Genomic DNA, 23,978 nt, shown 5'->3' on the forward strand with positions numbered 1-23,978 from the left:
CGGTTTGCAACTGCACATGGGGACAAAGATTGTATGTTTTGGAGAAATGTCCTCTGCTCTGATGAAACAAAAATAGAACTGTTTGGCCATAATGACCATTGTTATGTTTGGAAGAAAAATGGGGAGGCTTGCAAGCCCGAAGAACATCATCCAAACCGTGAAGCACAGAGGTGGCAGCATCATGTTGTGGGGGTGCATTGCTGCAGGGGGGACTGGTGCACTTCACAAAATAGATGGCATCATGAGGCAAGAAAAGTATGTGGATATATTGAAGCAACATCTCAAGACATCAGTCAGGAAGTTAAAGCTTATTAAGCATACTGCTAAAGCAACACTCAAGTGGTTTAAGGGGAAACATTTAAATGTCTTGGAATGGCCTAGTCAAAGCCCAGACCTCAATCCAATAGAGAATATGTGGCATGACTTAGATTGCTGTACACCAGCGGAACCTATCCAATTTAAAGGAGCTGGAGCAATTTTGTCTTGAAGAATGGAAAAAAATTGCAGTGGCTAGATGTGCCAAGCTTATAGAGACATGCCCCAAGAGACTTGCAGCTGTAATTGCTGCGAAGGTTGGATCTACAAAGTATTGACTTTGGGGGGTGAATAGTTGTGCACGCTGAAGTTTTCAGTTTTTTTGTCTTATTGCTTGTTTGTTTCCCCAATAAAAAAGATTTAGCATCTTCAAAGTGGTGGGCATGTTGTGTAAATCAAATGATTCAAACCCCCCAAAAATCAATTTTAATTCCAGGTTGTAAGGCAACAAAATAGGAAAAATGCCAGGGGGGGTGAATACTTTTGTAAGCCACTGTATATAAGACATGTGTTATAGATACAGCGGTTATCAGATATTGTTTCTAGACAAATCAAAGACAATCAAAATACTTGTAAAATGGTGTTTGAATAATTTTAAATTTCTGAAAAATGCAGGACCAAAGTCCCTGAAGTTTCAGAATCACCCACACATGGATTTTGTATTATAGATATGTGATAGTAGAGTAGTGGCCTGAGGGAACACACTTCATGTGTTGGGAAAAGTGTTATGAAATGTAATGTCATATTTTAAATTGTATGTAACTGCCTTAATGTTGCTGGACGCCAGGAAGTCAATGGGGATCCTAAATAAATAAACACAATACATAAAGTATTCAAACTGGTTGTAAGTTCTATAAATGGCCCTATAATTACACTGTACTCGTTTACTTAAAATTCCAGGAATATAAAACTCTCCGGGCCACACGCTCTGAACTAATTATTTCTAATTGCTTTACCTCACATATGTGATGAGCAGCTGTTAAGTGTCTAGTAATATGGGAGTCACTTTGATATTGTTCTTTCAACCTTTCTTATACCAAAACATGTAGTCGTTTGTCCCTTTATTCCCCTTTGTCACCCTTGTGGATTCAGTATGAATGATGTCAGTATATGGAAACTAATCTGACAAAATGTCCTTAAAAAAAACTTTTTTATTTTAATATAAGCAATAAGCAATCTCAATTGTGTGTAAAATGCATAATTCAACTAAATACATGCATTTAATAATGCATTTGGCAATGGTCATGCAATTGGTTGGGTTATGCAGAAATTCAGAAACAACACGAGCACACAGCCATGTATGCTTTCCAAATACATGGCTCTGCACACTCTAACACGCGCGCGCACACACTCACGGTTAGTTGGACTTCTTAGCCTGTAACACTACCCGGAAATAGAATACAGACCGGAAGCTACCATTTTAACTCGAAGAACATTAGCAGCCGTAGGCATAGTCCATAGACGGGGACATCTAAAATTGACACGGGGCGGAAAATATTTGACCGAAGAAAAATAATGAAAATACGACAAACACTCAAGAAAGGGCTAATTTTGGTAAATTCGAAGACTTAACGATTCAAGCATCGAAACTACCGCTTCAAACAAGGGACATATGTGAATTAGCAGGCCAACCCAGCGGAAGTTTTTGTTAACGAGTCGAAAACAGCCCTCCTGGGCCGATGGAGAGGCAGGCCTTTGAAAATATTTGCCCCTGGATGAAGAAAAATGGCTATCTGACATAAATAAGTTTTCACGGCATACCCCGCGCCATTTTTATCCTATGTTTTTTTTCTTTTACCGTTTTGACAGGCGATTTTAATGGTAATTATAAGGTTAGCTAGCTAAAAAAAAAGACAGCTATCAAGCTATCTGTTAGCTTGGTAGCTAGGTTAGCTTAGCATCGGCTACCTATGCAACCAGGTTTTCAAACGACATTTACATTTATTAGCTAACAACGAAATGATTGAAAGACTCCTTTATTCAGATCCAATTTAATTTGTATTGCTGCTTTGGTTGACAACTATACTCAACCACCTATAAAAACAAAGTAATGTTAGCCTGCTAACGTTAGTTAGCTAATGACGAATGCCGCGCTGCTAATTTTGGAATTTTGCCACCACCTGCAATTTTGGTGGGTTTTCAAGTTAGTCTAGCTAACTTAGCTACCCACCAGAAGATCAATGGAAGCAGACCCATTCGTTTCTACTTGTAAACACGTTTTGGTCTTCAATCAAGCAGAAAGTGCTACACCAGTCTCCAGCCCATATACATCCCACCAAACCTGTTGGTAAGATGTTTTAAAATTAGTTTATTGTTAAATGGTACGTTATAACCTTGTAGTTAGGCAAGGTCTTCACAGACCACAGCAGGAAATACTGGGAACGTCACTGGGAAACCTTTTAGCACAGTAGTAGTCTTTTGTAAGTTATATAAAAACACATTCTTTGTTATGGTTGCAAATATCTCAACAGTAGGCTATTGGCACCTATCAGGTACAGGTCTAGACATGGCCATGTTGGCTATCATCCATAGTTTTGTCGATTTATTTGACATAATGATGCACAGCATGTTATCATAAAAATGAAACACTGCATGCCAATCAGTTTGCCAATTTCTGTCACATATTTATATTCTGGATTCTCATATGCTCACTCTAATATATCCACTTTGATTGTAATTCCTTGATTTTATATATATTTTTTATTTGTATTACATTTGCGAAACATTCTACTTCACTGTTGGAGCTAGTAACATAAGCATTTCGTTACACCTGCTATAACACCAGCAAATATGTGTACATGTCCAATAAACTTTGAATTGATTTTACTGAGGCCCAGGCTACATTCTATTTAGGCCTATTTGATTGCCTTCTTGGTACTTTAGACTAATGGCTTCAAGTTCATGGTATATAATTTCATAACTAACTACATACATTTAATTTGCATTGCCCCGTAGGCTTCAATCAGCAAATTGTGCATTATATCAAAGAGTGGGCCCCCGAAAAAAGCAAAGGATGGAGAAAACAGAACACGCGTCCCATGTAAATACCTTTACTGGTAGTACTTAGGTCTAGCCTCATCTCATAGAAATTAACTATAGCGCTCAAAGACTCATTAAACGAGAGAAACTCAATTAATCATTTGGACTTGATTTGGCGTAAATGGCCTAAATCATTTGTTTACAAAGTTTCATGACAACAAAAATAATCTATGGAGTAGGCTACTTGTTTGTTTATTATAACATAAGACAATTGTACCAAACTCCACAAGGTTATATGGGTCATCTATTTATTTTCTTGGCTATTATAATACCTTCCTTGTTTGGTAACAATAGGTTGGGTGACCTTATCGCCCTACAAGAAATGTAATTGGAAAGTTGCCCACAAGACAGAACTGTTTTTGTGTGTCTATTGTTATGGGGAAGGACACAGTGAATTCACTGTTGTTCTCTAGCAGAAGTTTCACACTGGGGTTCCTGTGATATTTACCTTACAAGACTGAAGGTTGGGTGTAGCCCAGGGCCACGTTCAGTTGCAAAACGTTCTTGAATGTTGCAGATAGAAATTCCATGAATAGATTCCTTATTTCACATGTCTGTTCTACATAGCATATTTATATCTGAACGTTACGTTACGTCCTGCTGAATGTGGTGCTGGTGTTACCATTTTGAAATGTAGCCTATAATTAGTCTAGGTGAGGTGGTTGTGTAGCTGTGGCAGGCCTCCCATGTCTAACCAAGTCAGAAAAGTCACCTGGAAAAAAGTAAAGGTGAAAGATTATTTAAACCACACCAGTGTTTTTTATTTGACCTTTATTTAACTAGGCAAGTCAGTTAAGAACAAGTTCTTATTTTCAATGACGGCCTAGGAACAGTGGGTTAACTGCCTTGTTCGGGGGCAGAACGACTGATTTTTTTACCTTGTCAGCTCTGATTTTTATCTTGCACCCTTTTGGTTACTAGTCCAAAGCTCTAACCACTAGGCTACCTGCCGCCCACGCTTCCACCGAATATATTTATAGGCGGTTTTGCCCTTACACATCTGCACAGCTCAACTAGACTAATAAAGGACTTGTTGGTTAATTGACATAGTGCTGAGCTAGAACAAAGATGTGGTCCCCTAGGACCAGGATTGCACACAATTAACACACTGAATTCACGTCTCTCCTGTTTTTAAAGCAAACCTGAGGTGCATGTGGAAGTATGATTGGCTGAACTAACAGCTGAGTTGTTCCATATGATTTCAATAACTTTTTTTACTGAACCCCTTTTGATTTGAATGAAATCTTCCATGTTTTCCCATGGTGGAAGTGGTCAGAAAGTGACATTTTGGATCTGAATGTTTTGGCATTTGAAAATAGGAGAGACATGAATTCAGCGTGTAACCAAAAGGGTGCAAGATCGAATCCCTGAGCTGACAAGGTAAAAATTGAGATTGCTCAATTTTGACCCAATTTGCAAAGCCCACCCTACCATGAGACTGGTTGAGTTTGATATAATTTGAAAGCTTACTAACAGGGTTGTTCAAATCTTTTATGATTTGTTGAAATACATTTTTTTTTTAATAAAACATTACATTTTGACATCAATTATCGAAAAACATGTAAACTCTGATTTTGTTCATATACACTGTGTGTAAAAAACATTAAGAACACCTGCTCTTTCCATGACATAGATGTACCAGGTGAATGCTATGATCCCTTATTGTTAAATCCACTTCAATCAGTCTAGATGAAGGGGATGAGACGGGTTAACCCTCTAGGTTCTAAACTAACATGGAATTGTTTTAAGATGACCATACTGAGGATAATTTAGCCACCTTTTACCGCAGATGCGGAATGGCGATATCGACGGATGCGGGGGAGATTACCAACGGGATATAAAACTCTAATATCTTATGTTTCACCAAGTCGTGGCTGAACGACGACATGGATAACATACAGCTGGCGGGTTTGAATATTTTTCGGCAAGGATAGCACAGCGGCCTCTGGTAAGACAAGGGGTGGCGGTCTATGTGTATTTGTGAACAACAGCTGGTGCATGAGGTAGAGTATCTCATGATAAGCTGTAGACCACACTATTTACCAAGAGAGTTTTCATCTGTCTTTTTCGTAGCTGTCTATATACCACCACAAACCGATGCTGGCACTAAGACCTCACTCAATGAGCTATATACGGCCTTAAGCAAACAGGAAAACGCTCATCCAGAGGCGCCGCTCCTAGCGGCCTGGGACTTTAATGCAGGGAAACTGAAATCCGTTTGACCTAATTTCTACTAGCATGTTAAATGTGCAACCAGAGGGAAAAAACTCTAGGTCACCTTTACTCCACACACAGAGATTAGTTCAAAGCTTGCCCCCCATTTGGCAAATCTGGCCACAATTCTATCCTCCTGATTCCTGCTTACAATCAAAAACTAAAGCAGGAAGCACCAGTGACTCGGTCAATAAGAAAGTGACCAGATGAAGCAGATGCTAAGCTACAGGACTATTTTGCTAGCACAGACTGGAATATGTTCCGGGATTCTCCTGAGTGCTTTGACGACGTTGTGACCTTACGTACATAACCATTAGCCACTGAAAATGCATTGTACCGGTCTTGCTTATGAGTCTAGGTTAATTTGCGTAATTCAATTAGTGTCAGAATTTGAACAAAACTCGTCAAGTCATAAAACGGGAACAGTGTCGGAGTCGACCAGAATTATTATTTTGCAGAAAATAGTAATGTACAGTGAGTTTATAGAGTTAGAAAGTAGCTTTCTTACGTCAACTAATGGTTGTCTTTAGTCAGAGAGCCATGAGCAAACGAGTGGAGACTCGTTGCTAGGCTACTCAGACTGCAGGGAGCTGTGGGAGACAGAGTAGCAGCACTAAGTAGCTACCAAAAAAAGTTTCACAGCATTTATCTTCTGTTCTATTGGTTTTCATATCAATGTTGTTCCTAGTTGTTGCATATTTACAGTTTACCTCTTTCTACGTTTCTAATGGAGGTTTTCATTTCAGTCACAATTAAACGGCTTGCGTCAGGGGCGGCTTTTAGAACAGCGTTTTCCCGCAAATTGCTTTTTGGCAAATGACGTATTACATTGTCTGCTTCATCACAGTAGTTTCATGTTAAATAATGAGACCACAGGCTTGCTATGTATTGTTGCATGTTTTTTAAGCTCTTAACCTGTTGCTCCTACCCTCTACTTTTTTGAACATTTTGTTAAAAATCGCGCAACATTTCAGCGCCCTGCTACTCATGCCAGGAATATAGTACGTTCATATGGTTAGAATGTGTGGATAGGAAACCCTCGGACGTTTTTAAAACTGGTTAAATCACGACTGTGGCTATTACATAACGTGCGTTACATCGGAAAGCGCAGGAAAACCTGATCACAGAAAATGGAAATAAATATCCTTGCGCCACTTCAAGCAATTGTTAACAGTGAGCCGAATTAGATAAGACCGAGCATTCAACTCCCACAGCATCCCCATGTTGTCTAGAGTCTTGTGAATTGAATCCTCTTTGATTCTTGGTTGAACCGAAAGAGGGGCACGACTTACCTCCGGTCTCCGCCCAGATCATTCCGGAAGAGCTCTCTCCTGAAATTTTTTCCAAGACGACAGCTAATGATATTTACATCGCCTACGGATGATTTTTATCGCTTATTAACGTTTACTAATACCTAAAGTAGCATTACAAACGTATTTCGAAGTGTTTTGTGAAAGTTTATCGTCTACTTTTGAATTTTAAAAAATGACGTTACGTTGTGAAATCGCTGTTTTTTTCGTTTATCACACAGTCTACATATAACGATATCTTGGCTTTATATGGCCCGATTTAATCGAAATAAAGACCCAATAGTGTTTATGGGACATCTAGGAGTGCCAACAAAGAAGATGGTGAAAGGTAATGACTGTTTTCTATTTTATTGTGCGGTTTGTGTAACGCCGAAATGCTAATTATTTTGTTTACGTCCCCTGCTGTGCTTTTCTGTTGTAGTGTATTGGTGCATGCTATCAGATAATAGCTTCTCATGCTGTCGCCGAAAAGCATTTTAAAAATCTGACTTGTTGCCTGGATTCACAACGAGTGTAGCTTTAATTTGATACCCTGCATGTGTATTTTAATGAACTTTTGAGTTTTAACTAATACTATTAGCATTTAGCGTAGCACATTTGCATTTCCAGAGCTCTAGTTGGGACGCAAGCGTCCCAACTAGAGGCAAGAGGTTAATGCAACCGCTGTGTTAGATTTCAAAAAAGCTTTACCGAAAAAGCACACCATATAATATTCTGAGTACAGTGCTCAGACAACAAAACAGCCAAACAGATATCCGCCATGTTGTGCAGTCAACAGAAGTCAGAATTAGCATTATAAATATTCACTTACCTTTGATGATCTTCATCAGAATGCACTCCCAGGAATCCCAGTTCCACAATAAATGTTTGATTTATTCAATAAACTCCCACATATATGTCCAAATACCTCATTTTTGTTGGCGCGTTTAGTACACTATCCAAGTCCATGCGAAAGTTCAGACGAAACGTTATATTACAGTTCGTAGAAACATGTCAAACGAAGTATAGAATCAATCTTTAGGATGTTTTTATCATAAATCTTCAATAATGTTCCAACCGGAGAATTCCTTTGTCTGTAGAAATGCAATGGAACGCAAGCTAACTCGCACGTGAACGCACGTCACGAGCTCATGGCACTCTGCCAGACACCTGGCGCAAACAGCCCTTATGAGCCCCCACCTCACAGTAGAAGCATCAAACAAGGTTCTAAAGACTGTTGACATCTAGTGGAAGCCGTAGGAAGTGCAATATGACCCCATAGACACTGTTTTTGAAAGGGAATGAGTTGAAAAACTTACAAACCTAAGATTTCCCACTTCCTGGTTGGATTTCTTCTCAGTTTTTTGCCTGCCATATGATTTCTGTTATACTCACAGACATCATTCAAACCGTTTTATAAACTTCAGAGTGTTTTCTATCCAAATATACTAATAATATGCATATATTAGCAACTGGGCCTGAGTAGCAGGCAGTTTACTCTGGGCACCTTATTCATCCAAGCTACTCAATACTGCCCCCCAGTCCCAAAGAAGTTAATGAAAAATATCTGTACATTTTACCCATGCATAATATTTTCTCTTGATCAGGTCATTTTACTGTTTGGAACGAATTTAACCGTTTGTTAACCTGTTCTTGGGGGTTGGTTAGTCGGCAGCAAAATTGACTGAAACTTGTATCCCTGCTCCAAATCTCTCTGCCAATAATGGCTAGTTTTCAGTTTTCCCTCCCCACTCACACCAATTGGTGTTTGCTAAGAAGCTGTTTTTGTTTCTTTTTGGTCCTTGTAATTGAAAACAATCACAGGAAGGTACTTCATTGTTACCTAGAAATTATTTTGTTTTGAGATTAAAAGGTTGCATTGGACCTTTTTTAAACTGTCAATCATCCATTGGAAACCTATTGAAATTATATAGATAATATATTTCCATTCAAGTTGACATTCGACAGTGGGTGGACCAGCTGCTATCTTACTGGTAGTAATTGGAAGTTAGTTTCAATTAAATTGAAATGTCAATGGTGTACCAGATAAATTGCAGGTGTCTGAAGGGATAGGTCCATTCTATGAATTCTATTTCTATGATTGAAATGATACCCACCCTGTATTCGAGTATGCTGTCTCAACCGATGACTGGCACAACACAAATGCTTCCAATGTAAAATAAGGTCTAAGGTAGGGCTGGGTGATATACCGTATTTTACAATATACCGGTATTGATGCACAGACCGGTTTGGGTTTTTACTTTACCTTCTATAATGGTATTTGAATGTAATAATGTTTATGTGATGCGGCATGCGTAGTGTAGGACTGGCCAATATATATCAAATTCATTTTTGTTTTTATGAAAGTTTATGTCCGCTTGTTCTCATGTTGTCTTTTTGGTCTCGTCTTGTTCGCTCCTGTGCTCCTTCCCATTTATATCAGGGAGTTGTATATAATGAGGAGATGCTCACTTCTCCACCCTAACAATGGGAGTCATTGTCCCAAAGGTGAGAAGGCAGGCGACAAGCTTAGGTTCAAGATAAGCGCATAGAAATACATTGGTCTTTTTTTTTTGGACAGATTTTGGCGAGAGGGAAACCTCATGCTTTTCCTCTTTCTCCCAAGATGAGAGATCACTTCTTTCTCTGACAAACGGTTTCAACTTGCATTTGAGGTTTGGTCCAACAGAATCAGTCATATGGACACCGAAACACATGGAGACATACTTTTACTGTAGTAGAGAAGTTCACTTTCGAACCATACCCTGTTTATGTTTCAACTCCTCAAATTTTGAGCTGAGCAGACACTACTAAAACGTAGGTACCAAATTAACATTAATTCTGGAAAATGAAATCTAATTGTCACGCGTGCATTACGGTACCACGTATTGCTAGCAGCATTTTATTCAGTTAAAGATCGTTATACTAGCTGTTTAGTCTGTGTGCAATAAGCATAAAACAATTATATAAGGAATTGGCAACTCATTCTCATTCTGAGAAATAAAGTAGGCCACTTGATTTCAACATCTGAACAAAGTGGACAGGCTAGCATGCTTTTCAAACAGTTGGAGACGGACAGGTTGTGTTCATAACAATTCAACTGTTTTGTCTTGTTAGATAAATTCAGAGCTTGTGAAATTTTACCTACATCCAAGTTGGCTAAATTTGAAATCTAATATTTTTGGTCACATACACATATTTAGCAGATGTTATTGTGGGTGTAGCGAAATGCTTGTGTTCCTAGCTCATCACTGCAGTAGTGTCTTAAAATTTCACAACAATTCGCACATCTAATAGTAAAAGATTGGAATTAAGAAATATATAATATAAATATTAGGATGAGCAATGTCAGAATGGCATTGAAAATGAGTAAAGCAGTATGTGAACATTATTAAAGTGACTAGGTCCTGGGTGGCAGGAAGCTTGGCCCCAGTGATCTATTGGGCCGTACGCACTGCCCTCTGTAGCGCCTTAAGGTCGGATGCCGAGCAGTTGCCATACCAGGCGGTGATGCAACCGGTCAGGACGCTCTCAATAGTGCAACTAACTTTTTGAGGATCTGGGGACCCATGCCAAATCTTTTCAGTCTCGTGAGGGGGAAAAGGGGTTGTCGACTGTCTTGGTGTGTTTGGACAATGGTAGTTTGTTGGTAATGTGGACACCAAGGAACTTGACTCTCCACCCACCACTACTGCCCCATCGATGTGAATGTGGGCATGTTCGGCCCTCTTTTCCTGTAGTCCACGATCAGCTCCTTTGTCTTGCTCACTTTGAGGGAGAGTTTGTCTTGGCACAACACTGCCAGGTGTCTGACCACCTCCCTATAGGCTGTCTCATTGTTGTCGGTGATCAGGCCTACCACTGTTGTGTTTTCAGCAAACTTAATGATGGTGTTGGAGTCGTGCTTCGCCACGCAGTCGTGGGTGAACGGGGAGTTGTGGACGGGACTAAGCACGCACACCTGAGGGGCCCCCGTGTTGAGAATCAGCTTGGCAGATGTGGTGTTACCTACCCTTACCACCTGGACCCTGGGACTAAATACCTGCCTGTCAAGCAGTCCAGGATCCAGTTGCAGAGAGAGGTATCTAGTCCCAGGGTCCTTAGCTTAGTGAGGATTTTTCTGGACACTATGGTGTTGAACGCTTCATTGTAGTCAATGAACAGCATTCTCACACAGGTGTTCCTTTTGTCAAGGTGGGAAAGGACAGTGTGGAGTGTGATTTGAAAGGGTGTCATCTGTGGATCTGTTGGGGATGTATGAGAATTGGAGTGGGTCTAGGGTATCCGGGATGATGGTGTTGATGTGAGCCATGACCAGCCTTTCAAAGGACTTCAGGGCTACCGACGTGAGTGCTACGGGGCGGTAGTCATTTAGGCAGGTTACCTTTGCTTTCTTGGGCTCAGGGACTATGGTGGTCTGCTTGAAACATGTAGGTATTACAGACTCGGTCAGGGAGAGGTTGAACATGTCAGTGAAGACGCTTGCCAGTTGGTCCGCCAAAGCTTAAGGTTCCCCTAGGAAACACTTGTCAACACTTTGGTTCCTACCCTGTCACAATAACGCCTCCTTGGTATTTTCATTCATAGTCATGTCAAACACTTTATTTAAAGTGCCCACTATTATATTCTAACTATAGAATTAGAATAATAATTATATTTCCATGATTCTAACAGTTCACCCAAGTGTTTTCCTCTAAATCGCAATTGCAACATTTGGTTAAAAATAAGGCCCAGATTGTTTGCCCATATCGTGCAGCACTACGTGGAAATGATCTCAAATGAGTGCAGGAAAAGCAGAAATGTATGATAATGCTGAGAAATAATTTTTAGTTGAATTGAAGAGTATGAAACAATGCAGAAAGACCCAATGAAATCACTTAGAATGTTTGTGTTGCCACCCTAGGGCCACACTACTCATAAAGCAAGTTTATAACTTTTATTATTCAAAAACGTGAAACAAAAATATATTTTAGCCATATCACCCAGACTTAGTTTAAGGTAGGGTTGTAAACATTAAACCATTTAAACGAAAATTAGGATCTTAAAGTTAAGATAGATACATAACTGAAAATGTTTTGTTTGTTTTTGCGTAGATGCAGAAAGAACAACAACATAGTGGGTCAATTTCCGCATCAACTAAGGCTCAACTTCTTCTTTGTTTTGGTGCCCTGGCTACCACGCTGTGAAAAGCGTAAAGCGAACCCGTGCTCATGCGCAGATACTACGAGATTGAAGTGTTGCGTCTAGCTCATCTCAATATCCTAGCCTATTCATTGATGTTAGGCCCTGCGTTACTGAAGTTGTGAGACATTGCAAGCCAAGAAATTGTGATATACAGGATTCCATTGTGAGATACAGCTTTTGATTGCCGTCTGATAGGCCTAGTGCACGGTTCTGTGTGTCTGGCGGCTGACCTCCCTATACTGTCTCCCTCCGTCCCTCTCTAGCTCACGGAAAATTGTGAGCGTTTGTGTTCTTGGAGGTACGGCAACTAGTCAGTCTCCTGCGTTCCAAAAATACAGAATCTTAGGAGTCTTCACACTCGACGTGCAAGGATTCGAGGAAACAATTATTTTGGAGTCGACTCTCCACTACGTCATTGTTGTTAACAGTTGGAAAAATGACAGAGAAAGGTAAGTGACCGCAGCGAAGTCTTGTGTGGCAATACATTGAGAAATTAAATGAGAAAGAAAATCTAACTTGAGTTGAGGTACAGTAATGGTAGTACAGGTGCAATGCTTTAAAAATAAAATTCCACCAAACCACTCATTTGCATAACACTAATATGTGAGAATAATGTTTGGGGGTGAACAAATATTTCATTTTGTTTATAAGGTTGGTAGCAACATGTGGAAATCTGTTGCTGCTCAAGTCAACTACAAAACCCGCAATGCTGTCTCTGGGCTGGCTGGCTAGGTAGCTAGCTAGCAAAAATGTAGCTACACACAATAATACCAAAGTCAATATCAGCCTGTGAAGAAGAGAGCTGTAAAATCACCTAAACAAACTGCACTAACTATCGATTTACCAGTCTACAATCTCACCATGTTCAACCTGCAGATCGATGCAGTCTGACATTCACAACGGCACCATGCAATTCACCCTGGACTGAAGAGGCAGACAAATGGGAGAAATGTGTTAAACCCTTTTGTTAAATTACACATTTCTCTAGGTATTTAAATCATGGAAATATGATCAATGGCTCAGAAGACAATCTGACATGTTTCTCAGATCTAAAAGTTGTATTCCTGTTTAACTTCCAGTGTGGTGAGAGCGGCTTTATCTTAAGGCTACGTCATACCAACTGAATTTCTGCCTGCTTGAATGGCAATATCTCAGATACACATTAAAACATGAATTGACCCAGAGAATCAGGAAATTGCTCAGAGATGCACAAAAACTATAACATTCAAAATGGTTGTATCTTTACTTTAACTATCTGAAAGGGATGCACGGTGAGACCCAAACCGTTGCTGGCAGCACAGCTGCATTGTAAATTCACATGGAATTTTGTGAATTGTCTACTCTTTTTTTTTTTATGGGAAACCGTAAACTTAAAATGTTTTACGTTTACATGTTAAGAAAAATTGTCCGTTTGTCACATTCCTTATCCAGGGTACATTTGTGAAAATGAGAATCTGGGTTTAGTTTTTTTATATATATATATATATATATATATATATTTTTTTTTTTTGACGTAAAAAATATAGTTTGACAACTAGTGATGACATCGCATGGTAGGGTGGGGTATGCAAAGTGGGTAAACTTCGAGCACCTGATTTGGCATTCAGGTCCAAAAAGTAACTTTCTGACCACTTCCACCATGGGCAAACTTGTATGAAGATTTTGTTAAAAGCGGTGCAGTTTGAAAGTGATTGAAATTATATGGAACGACCCAACTTTAATTTCTACTTGACCAATTAGTCCGAGTGCAATTGGGGTCTAACCTATTCTGTTTGACATAATGCAAGCCAAATAGCATTGAAAAAACTTGCTGCACGCCCTTGATCACTACTGAAGCAAGAAAACACTTATTTCAATATAAAATGCAGGTGAAATGGTTTAAAATCCAGATTTTATGGTCTGCGTTTTGAAAGTGCAGATTTCTAAAAGCTAATGCGACCCCTGCTTCTGCCATGGCCAAACATGTTTAGAAATGTTTGTTCAAGTCAAGAGGTGCGGTCAAAAAGTGATTGAAATCAAGTGGAACGACCCTTGGGTTAATAAGCAAGTTTGGTTTTCGGGCCAGAGTCCTTTTTTTTTCTTTCTCTTTCAAGTCAGTTACTGATTCTGAATTCTGACCTGGAAATGTGGGTCCTTTTGTGTTTCAATAACTATTTTTGTTAAATAATTGTCCATCCTTAGTAATTGCATGAGGCTATGTTACAGAATGCACCGTTAAGAGTTGTATTGGTCTAGGCAATACAATTATTGTAAATAATCACAATTTTAAAGGCACAAATGCTTGTTTATGTTTTGACAAATCTTAAGTTAGACTATGAAGATCTCCTGAGTTGGGTCTAGTGGTAAGTGGTTATGTATGCCTATACTGGGAGCTTAAAATAATTTGATATGATGCTTTGTCAATTCTCGGGATCAAATCTAATTTTATTGGTCACATACACATGATTAGCCAATGCTAATGTGAGTGTAGTGAAATGCTTGTGCTTCTAGTTCCGACAGTGCAGTAATATCTAACAGGTAATCTAACAGTTTTCCCAACAACTACCTAATACACACAAATCTAAAGGGAGGAATAAGAATATGTACATATAAATATATGGATGAGCGGCATAGGCATGGTGCAATAGGTGGTATAAGGTACAGTATATACATATGAGGTGAGTAATGTAAGATATGTAAACATTATTAAAGTGGCCTTGTTTAAAAGGACTAGTGATCCATTTATTAAAGTGGCCAGTGATATGAGTATCTATGTAGGCAGCAGCCTCTCTGAGTTAGTTATCGCTGTTTAGCAGTCTGATGGCCTTGAGATAGAAGCTGTTTTTCAGTTTCTCGGTTCCTGCTTTGAAGCACCTGTACTGACCTCGCCTTCTGGATGGTAGCGGTTTGAACAGGCAGTGGCTCGGGTCGTTGTTGTCCTTCATGATCTTTTTGGCCTTCTTGTGACATCGGGTGTTGGAGGGCAGGTAGTTTGCCCCCGGTGATGCGTTGTGCAGACCGCACCACCCTCTGGAGAGCCTTGCGGTTGAGGGCGGTGCAGTTGCCGAACCAGGCGGTGATACAGACTGACAGAATGATCTCGATTGTACATCGATTGTAAAAGTTTTTGGGGGGGGTTTAGGTGACAAGCCACATTTCTTCAGCCGCTTGAGGATGGAGGTGCTGTTGCTCCTGCTTCACCACACTGTCTGTGTGGGTGGACCATTTCAGTTTGTCTGTGATGTGTACGCCGAGGAACTTAACTTTCCACCTCCACTACTGTCCCTTCGATGTGGATGGGTGTTGCTCCCTCTGCTGTTTCCTGAAGTCCACGATCTGCGCCTTTGTTTAGTTGATGTTGAGAGAGATGTTGTTTTCCTGACACCACACTCCAAGTGACCTCACATCCTCCCTGTAGGCTGTCTCATTGTTGTTGGTAATCAAGCCTACTACTGTTGTGTCATCTGCAAACTTGATTATTGAGTTGGAGGCGTGCATGGCCACGCATTCATGGGTGAACAGGGAGTACAGGAGGGGGCTGAGCACACACCCTTATGGGGCCCCAGTGTTGAGGGTCAGCGAAGTGATCGGCCCGTCAAAGTCCAGGACCCAATTGCACAGGGCGAGGTTGAGACCCAGGGCCTCCAGCTTAACGATGACCTTGTAGCCTTACTATGGTGTTGAATGCTGAGCTGTATTCAATGAACAGCATTCTTACATAGGTATTCCTCTTGTCCAGATGGGATAGGGCAGTGTGATGGCAATTGCATCGTCTGTGGACCTGTTGGGGCGGTATGCAAACTGAAGTGGGTCTAGGGTGGCAGGTAGGGTGGAGGTGATATGATCCTTGACTAGTCTCTCAAAGCGCTTCATGATGACAGAAGTGACTACTACGGGACGGTAGTCATTTAGTTATCTTTGCCGCCTTGGGTACAATGGTGGCCATCTTGAAGCATGTGGAGACAGCGGACTGGGATAGGGAGCGATTGAATATGTCTGTAAACACACCAGCCAGCTGGTCTGCGCATGCTCTGAGGACGCAGCTAGGGATGCCGTCTGTGCCAGTAACCTTGCGAGGGTTAACATGTTTAAATGTCTGACTCACGTCGGCCACAGAGAGGGAGAGGAGTGGGGGCTGCAGTACTTGTTAGCGGGCCATGATGGTGTCACTGTATTATCCTCAAAGAAGGTGATTTAGTTTGTCTGGAAGCGAGACGTCGGTTTCTGTAACGTGGCTGGTTTTCTTTTTGTAGTCTGTGATTTCCTGTAGATCCTGCCATATACGTCTCGTGTCGGAGCCGTTGAATTTCCGACTCCACTTTGTCCCGAGGCGCAATCAAGCTCTAGGCCTATTTAACCAAGAGACTTAACCAATGTTTCTGTTTTTCCCCAGTCTTCAAGAGTGTGGCATCAACGGGCAGACAAAGCAGTGGAACGCCTGTTCATCCTCCTCCACCCCAGCTGGATGCTGACAGCTTCACATTTTTGGTGAAAAACAAAAGACTACCACTGTACAAGAAGGACTCTACAAACACTACATAGACTGCATACTATTTATACGTTGTATTTCAAATTAGGAACAGCATTTATTTAAAAGGACCTTTACCTGCTCTTCTTGGTTTAAAGTGCAAGCACTAGGCATTCATCTGTATAAGAGGGGATAAGGGATAGACATTGGTAGAGGTGAGAGTCATTCTAAGTTGTTCAAGAAGCATTACTTCCAGTAGCTGTGGCTATTGATGATTATTGGTGCGATATTGTTGTACTTCAACAGTAGGGCGAGTGACCCAGGAAAAACCTCCCATTAGTGAGTGGGAGATGTTCCAGTTCAGTAAGTACCCCTTGGACATTCTAGATATGCTAAGTGGACACCAAGCCCACCAGTTTAAAGGCCTTGGATTGGAAAGACAGTTGCAGCACCAACAGCAAGTCCAACTTCAGCATCAGCAGCAGCTTCAGCAGCAGCACCAACAGCAGGGGGAGTCGTCAGGGGCTCTTCTATCTGGGCTTGGTCTGGGGTCTCTTCAGGGGTCTAGAAGTAATGCTTTTGCTGATTCTTCATCAATATTTGCCAAAATGAGTGCCCCACCTCCACCAATATCACACCAGAGCCAGTCCTCATCCTCGCATAGTTCACGGAAATCCAGTAAGATGAGTAGTAGTGGGAGTTCTGCTGCAGGATACCCACAATTCTTACGTCCGTTTCACCCTGCAGAAGCAGCTCTAGCCCAAGAGCAGCTACACTCGGGAATGGGACGTTTTGACTTTGGTGGTAGTAGTAGTGGAGGGTCTGGTGTTATTGGAGGAGTGGTAACATCGGCTCCCCCACCGCCACCTTTACACCCTGGCCTCTCTGTTCCCCAAGCCTCACCTGGACCATCCTCCTCGCCCTCCCCGTCATCTTCATCGTCCACCAGTAACAACCCTGGCAGTGCAGTGTCCTCCCTAGGGCAACCACTCGTTGGGCAGTCTGATCCACGTAGCTTACATCAGCAGTTCAGTTGCATGCTTGCCGCCAATCAGTACTTTCTTTCTGGGGTCCCGACTAACAGCAGTCTGGAGCAGTTTCTGGTTCAACAAGGGGGTCATAACCATCTTGGCCTGGGTTTGGGCCAAGGAGCTAGTGACTCAAACTCAGCCCTTGCCCCACCTCCAGCTCTTCACTCCTCTCACAGTCATAGTCACTCCACTCCCCAACCTCAACAGCAGCAGCAACCATTGGCACCCCATGCTTTATCTCACCCTCACAGCCATACCCACCCACACCATCCTCTTCACCCAACACCTCAGCCGTCGTCTCTGGGTGGCTTTGATTTCCAAGGTATTCCAGTTCTCTCCTCCAATCAGCTGGCTTCGTTGATGCAACAAGAAGCTAGTGGTATGCCTCTCCCTCTACCACTCCATTTATCACTTTCGAAAGATGAAGGGAAAGGAGACAGTGGATCTGGGTCTGGTGGAAGTGGTGGTAGCAGGAGAAAGAAGGCTATGGCTGGCTACCTTCCTCAGAGAAAAGCAGATGGCACTAGTCACAGCAGTAGCAGTGGTAGTAACTGCCACAGCAGCTCCACTGAACACAGTCAAAATACAATCATTCAACCGGGCCTTGTAGGAGGAGCCATAACCAGCCTTGGTAATAACCATTCATCAGTCCTCTCTTCATCAACACAGTCTTCCGCAACGGTCTCCTCTTCCTCCTCAGCCCCTTCCTCATCCACAGCCTCGGTGCTGGTAGCTAATGATTCACAGCTACCTAAACCTGCAAATCCCATGGCCTCCATGCCTTGTCAACCTGACCCTGAAGCCATCTACCACTGTGGTGAATGTGGAAAGACCTTCAGTCATCTTACAAGCCTTCGAAGACATCTCCGTAGTCATGGTTTGACTTCTGAAGATGCCAAGCCAGACACTTCAAGCGAAGACAAAACGTTCTGTTGCACCGAATGTGGAAAGGGATTCAAGAAAAGAGGGCACCTCCTCCAGCATGGTGTTATCCATTCAGGGGCTCGTCCATTTGCATGTGGTGTCTGTCAACGGTCTTTCAACCGCCGTGAGTCCCTCACTAGGCATGAGAAGATCCATGATGATAAGCCTTTCCGATGCCCTGCTTGTGGCCGCTGCTTCCGAGAGAGCACCTCTTTGCTAAATCATGCTGCGTCTGGCACCTGTGGAAAGCCTGGAAGGAATTCCCGGCCCAGACCAAGCGGTAGTGGTGAAAATCAAAGCTCATCAAGTGCAAGTAGCAGCAAAACTGAAATGGTGGCTGGAGGCAGTGGTACAGGTGATTACCAACGAGATGGAGCGAGCAAATATGGCACGGATTATTCAAGGAACCGGCCATCCTACCAACCATCCTACAGTGTGGATGACTACCGACGACAGCAGGCTAACCAATCTTGTTATTCTGGAGAGAGCTCCCATAGCAGTGAGATGTCAAGCCAGACACTTAGAAAAGCACCCTTGGCTCCTACCTTACACCCACACCCTCAAAGTCAACAACAACATCTCCATCAACAGCAGCCTCACCTTCCTCTTTCATCTCTATTGGATGACTCTGAGGATGAGGTCACTAGCAGTGCCATGTCTGCAATTGCAGCAGCTGCCGCTGCCTCCTGCGACATAAGTACTGGCGAGAGTCGAGGAGAGGAGCGAAGAGACATCATTGGAGGTTTGCTTGGAGGACTTGGCTTTGGGAATATGGGAGTCTCACCAGGTGGTCCATCATCTACATCTGAAATCGACAAGACCTACAGAGCAGGTAGTGGCTCTACCATGCCTTTAACCCATCCAAGCCAGCAGATGATGAATGCTAAACCGAAAAAGCCTCGCAAGCCTCGGCAGAAGAGAGAACCAGGACCTGATGGAATCATAGTTAGACAAAGAAGAAGTCGTGGAGAGGGAGAACGGCCATATTCATGTGGAGTATGTGGTAAAGGGTTCAGGAGACGTGAGACCCTACGTCGGCATGACCGTGTTCACACAGGTGAAAAGCCACACCGGTGTGATGTTTGTGGGAAAGAGTTCCGGGAGTACTTCCATCTTACTAAACATTCCACTGTGCATTCTGGGCAGAAGAACTACAAATGTGACCTATGTGGTAAAGAGTTTGCTTATGCTCAGAGCTTGGTGAGACATGGAAAATTACACACAAAAGGAGAATTGGATGGTACACCAGGAGGGAAAATTGCTAAGGGCCATGGAGGGGTTAATAATATAGATGGAAATCAAGCAAACTCTCAATCTTATTATCCGTACCCTCAAGATAAGTCTCAGGGATCCAGCTCGTCCACTCAGCCCTCTCAGAAGCTCTATACATGCACAACATGCTGGAAATCCTTCCACCATCAGTTCCACCTGACAGCCCATCAACAAACTGTCCATGGTGGTGGAATAAGAGGTGAAAAGAATTTCTGCTGTGAGGTATGCGGGAAGGCTTTCGCCTATTCTAACAGCTTGTCCAGGCACAGGCAATCGCAGCATGGATTGGGCCGCACTGGTTCGGCAAACCCACCAGCTGGTGGAACCCAACATCCTTCCCAAGCAGCTGAGTACATCCCTCTTTTTGAATCAGGCCACCCCTCAACTTATCCGTCTGGCTCCTACATGCCAAACCAATCCACCCAAGGTCAAACCCGCCCTTTTCAGTTCCAGTCCCAAGAAGGATGGGTTGGTGGCAAGAGAAAAAGAGAGAAAAAAAGGAGGGTTGAATATCAAAGTATAATGAGAGGGGGGCAACTAGTAGGGGTTGCCTTGAATAAGGCCACGAGCAGGAGACTCAAACTGATGAAGCGGAAAAAAGGAATAATGCATGAGAAGCTTAAGCAAAAGAAACTGCTCGCCCAGCTCCTGAGAATGAGAGGAGGGTATCGAGTTAGACAATGGTGCGGAGGTGTGGTTAAGGTCAGTGGGTTGTCATCTATGGAAGTCCCCATAAAACGTTTTCCATGCCAGTACTGCCCCAGCACCACATTCGCCAGTCAGGCCAAACTTTTGATCCATCGTTGTGTGAGGCACCCTTCAAGAAATAACGGCCACCGTGCCCGTCTGAAGTGCTCGGTCTGCGGAAAGCGTTCTCGGACGTTACGGAAAGCCCTCATTCATCGTGGACGTCACCTTTCCCAAGGGCGGTTCTCATGTCCCAAATGCCGCTCCCGCTTCTGGAATGGATCTCTCCTAGAGAGGCACAGGGTTGCTTGCCGGGGTCAATCTCTCTTAGGCAGTGGAAGCTGGGGCTTGAACGTGAACTTGCCCCCAAGAGAGGTTGTTGAGAAGACAGCGGAAGAAGCGGTTCAGGAGGGCCAGCCTGGGAGAACAACAGTGGTGACTGAATACAGCCACTAATTATTTTATAGTCTAGGATTTTTAAACTAAAAAGCAAGCAAGAACTAGCAAGTTTTAAAGATGTGGGCAACAGGCTTAGTAGAATTACCATATATCCCATTCATACAATCCTTACTATAGCAGAGATGTTTGTAAGATAACATGGACTTTTTAAAGGTCAACATCAAAAGCACCATCCATCTGTCTTTGCTTCCCCAAAGCGGAGAGAGGATTCTAGATCATGTGAGTGTTTCAGTAGCATCTCTTTTCTTCTAAAATGCATTCAACCACAGTATCATTTTTGTTAGCTGTGTTTGGTCTGGGATTATGAATGCATACTAGTAAGAGTGAAGTACCAAAAGTACTGATGTTTTATGTTTTCTGTCATTATTCACAGTTAAACAGTAATAGTATTTGTCTTTTGTTCTGTACTATGTGTTTTTCTTTTGTTCCCTGTAGAGATTTTTTTTCTCGTACAGATGTTTGGCCTGAAGCAAAAAAAAATGTCTGGTAAGCAAGCCAGTCTAAGAAGCTATTTGAACAGATAAAAGATAGTTGTCAATTAGTCACTCCTGTTATGAAACTTGACTCACTGAATTGAATAATCACTTAGTGTAACTAGACGTATCTTGTCAAACAATCTGTAAAATTGTGCAAAACTGGCTAGCTGAACAGGTTAGAATGGATCAGAATGGAATGAAAGAGACCATTTTTCTGTACACTTCCATCATATATAGGGGAAAACAATGGGACTTTGGTGTCAGGAATGGATAATGGGAACAACCGGAGTGTACTGTACAATTCGTATTATATTTTATTATATATTGATTATTTGCTGTTTTTTTTTACTCCAAGTATCATTTATTTTGTCATTGTTGCTATTGTATGGGTGGGTGGGAATATGTTTTGGGACTATCTTTGTAAAACAATGGGAGGATGATGAATATATGTATCGGTGTGACAATTTTTTTTTCCTTCCCTACCCCATTTACCAACCCTATGCTTTAGTTAAGCCCTATCCCGTAACACGTGTACGGACACATTGTTCATTACTTAGGTCCTGTCTCCCAGTGTTTTCCTTTCAGTAAACTAAAACATGAAATATTATTACAAAATAACTATTGTTTTCTTTGCCTAAAGTGAATTGTTGAATCCCTAAAAAATTAAATAAAAATTTGTAAAAATGTCATCATGCTTTCCCTTCCTATTATTTAAATGGATGGTATTCAAAGTCTCCCCCTAGTGGGGTTGCGGAGGAAATGCAGTGGGCAAAAATTACAGATTATTTTTGGGACAATATGCAAATGTTATTGAGAAAGATCATTTAAAAAATACATATACTCATGTTAATGAGAAAGATAATTAGAAAAATAACATTTGAATGAATAAATGTGTATTACTTGATTCTCTTAATTTTGATAGAAATAAATTAATTGCAGGCAATTTGTTGATGTGACAATCAAAATGTACCGATTTATTAAAAAAAAAAAGTTAAACATTTTAAGGTTGTAATCAGATTTAGGATGGGGGTCGTCAAATTCTGGCGAAGAAAATGGGGTCCCCGCTGAAAAAGTTTTGAATACCACTGATTTAAATCTAGAGCAATTCTGAACTTTTCTTTTTGCCAATGCACAAATGATCGCTCCTACACATTTCACTGTTTATATTTACTTTCCTATATGTTGATCATTTAAGTAGGTTCAAATAAATGGCTGCAAGGTGTTCCACACAGAGCACTGTACTTACCTTACACTGCAGAGATGTTTACAGCTCACATGCCCTGTGCAGTGCCACACTCAATTAGAAATGGAGGATAAAAAGCCCAGTAGATGAGTACGGCTGTTTAGTGCCAAAGGCTCACAACCGGCTGCTCTGAGAGTTTTCCTCTGTATCCGGAAGATTATATATTGGTGCATTTGCTTGAATTCACTTTTCAGAAAGTCCTTTATTTTATAATATACTGTATTTGGTCACCAGTTTGGCAGGGCCTGCATTTAACACTTCAGTCAGATTATCATAGGGTCAGTGGTGTGATACACATCAAACTCTTAGTAACATTTGATTTCTGTTGAGAGGATGGGCAGGCATGCAGATGTGGTTGGAAAATAACTGGGGTAATATTATTCAGTGTCCTCTAGATGGCCATGTGAGGCCCTTTTTATGAATGCTTACAGAAACCTAACCAGAGAGGGAGGGGAATATTTTGTGTGAGAGAAACATTGCAGTTGACATTTTTTACAAGTTATGCATGCACATTAAAAGTATCCGTGCTATAACATATTTGCACCATATTCACAAATCAAGGGTTGATTCATCTGTGTGAATATTTGTCCGTGTTTTAAATGTGTTGATTGTGTCATTGGATATGTTTGCTCTTAAAAACCGAAACTATTGCCTCCATCTAGTGGCTTGTAGGTCTAATGCATACATGAGTGTTTTTTATCACTTTTTAAGGTGGCACATCAAATAAGCTGTTGTACTTCTGAAGTGTGACTCATAAACGGTAAATTATGATTATGAAGATAATTTAACTTTAACTTTCAAAGAAAATATTAGCTGGAGGGGTAGTATGGAGAAGTACATTTTTTAAAAATATATATATTTGAGGTATTGATGCTTATTAGGCTACATTGTATTATTAGTAGGGCCAGGTATTAATAGCCTATTGTCATTATTGGAAAGCTATAAGGAAAATTATCAAGCCAAACTATTACACTGTGGGGTGGTCACCAACTAAATACTTTAATACATGTCAAAGCAAATTCAGTATCTGGATCTTGCTAAATGCAACAGTAATCCGTCCAATCTCTCTGGCCTCACTTGCCGCTTTTACTTCTGTCTCACGCGGCCCTACCATGGGGAAGTCTTTGGGCGGAGCCAATGACCTATTTCTGTCCAATAGCGTTCGGCAAAGGGAAGAGACTGACCTAATTTGGACCAATCGCAGCGAGGCAAGGCTGCGGGTAGGCACCACTCGAGCGTGCCATGGCCATGTGCTCGCTTTGGAGAGCAGGAATCGTTCTTAAAGTGGTAGGGAGATGTTTTGTTGCAGCCATAACACTGACTTTTTGGACCGAAGTAAATGTGATAATATTGATAATGATGATTTTTGAATGATTTGTAACTGTCACACAAAATCAC

At 41.7% G+C, this 23,978-nt stretch overlaps 1 protein-coding gene across 1 annotated transcript; it reads left to right on the forward strand.

Annotated features, from left to right (window-relative positions):
• The first annotated feature begins 1,725 nt into the window (after positions 1-1,725).
• LOC115128341 (uncharacterized) lies at positions 1,726-22,026 on the forward strand. The gene is made up of 2 exons (XM_029658108.1): positions 1,726-2,602; positions 16,414-22,026. Exon 2 carries the CDS (start codon positions 16,839-16,841, stop codon positions 20,856-20,858), a length of 4,020 nt encoding a protein of 1,339 aa, XP_029513968.1. The 5' UTR covers positions 1,726-2,602; positions 16,414-16,838; the 3' UTR covers positions 20,859-22,026.
• Positions 22,027-23,978: the final 1,952 nt, after the last annotated feature.

This window comes from Oncorhynchus nerka, linkage group LG4 (assembly GCF_034236695.1).
Source record: "Oncorhynchus nerka isolate Pitt River linkage group LG4, Oner_Uvic_2.0, whole genome shotgun sequence".
NCBI classification, from domain to species: Eukaryota; Metazoa; Chordata; class Actinopteri; order Salmoniformes; family Salmonidae; genus Oncorhynchus; species Oncorhynchus nerka.

Coding starts and splice junctions, on each gene's coding strand:
- LOC115128341 (XM_029658108.1), top strand. CDS start 16,839: ATGTTCCAGTTCAGTAAGTACCCCTTGGACATTCTAGATATGCTAAGT.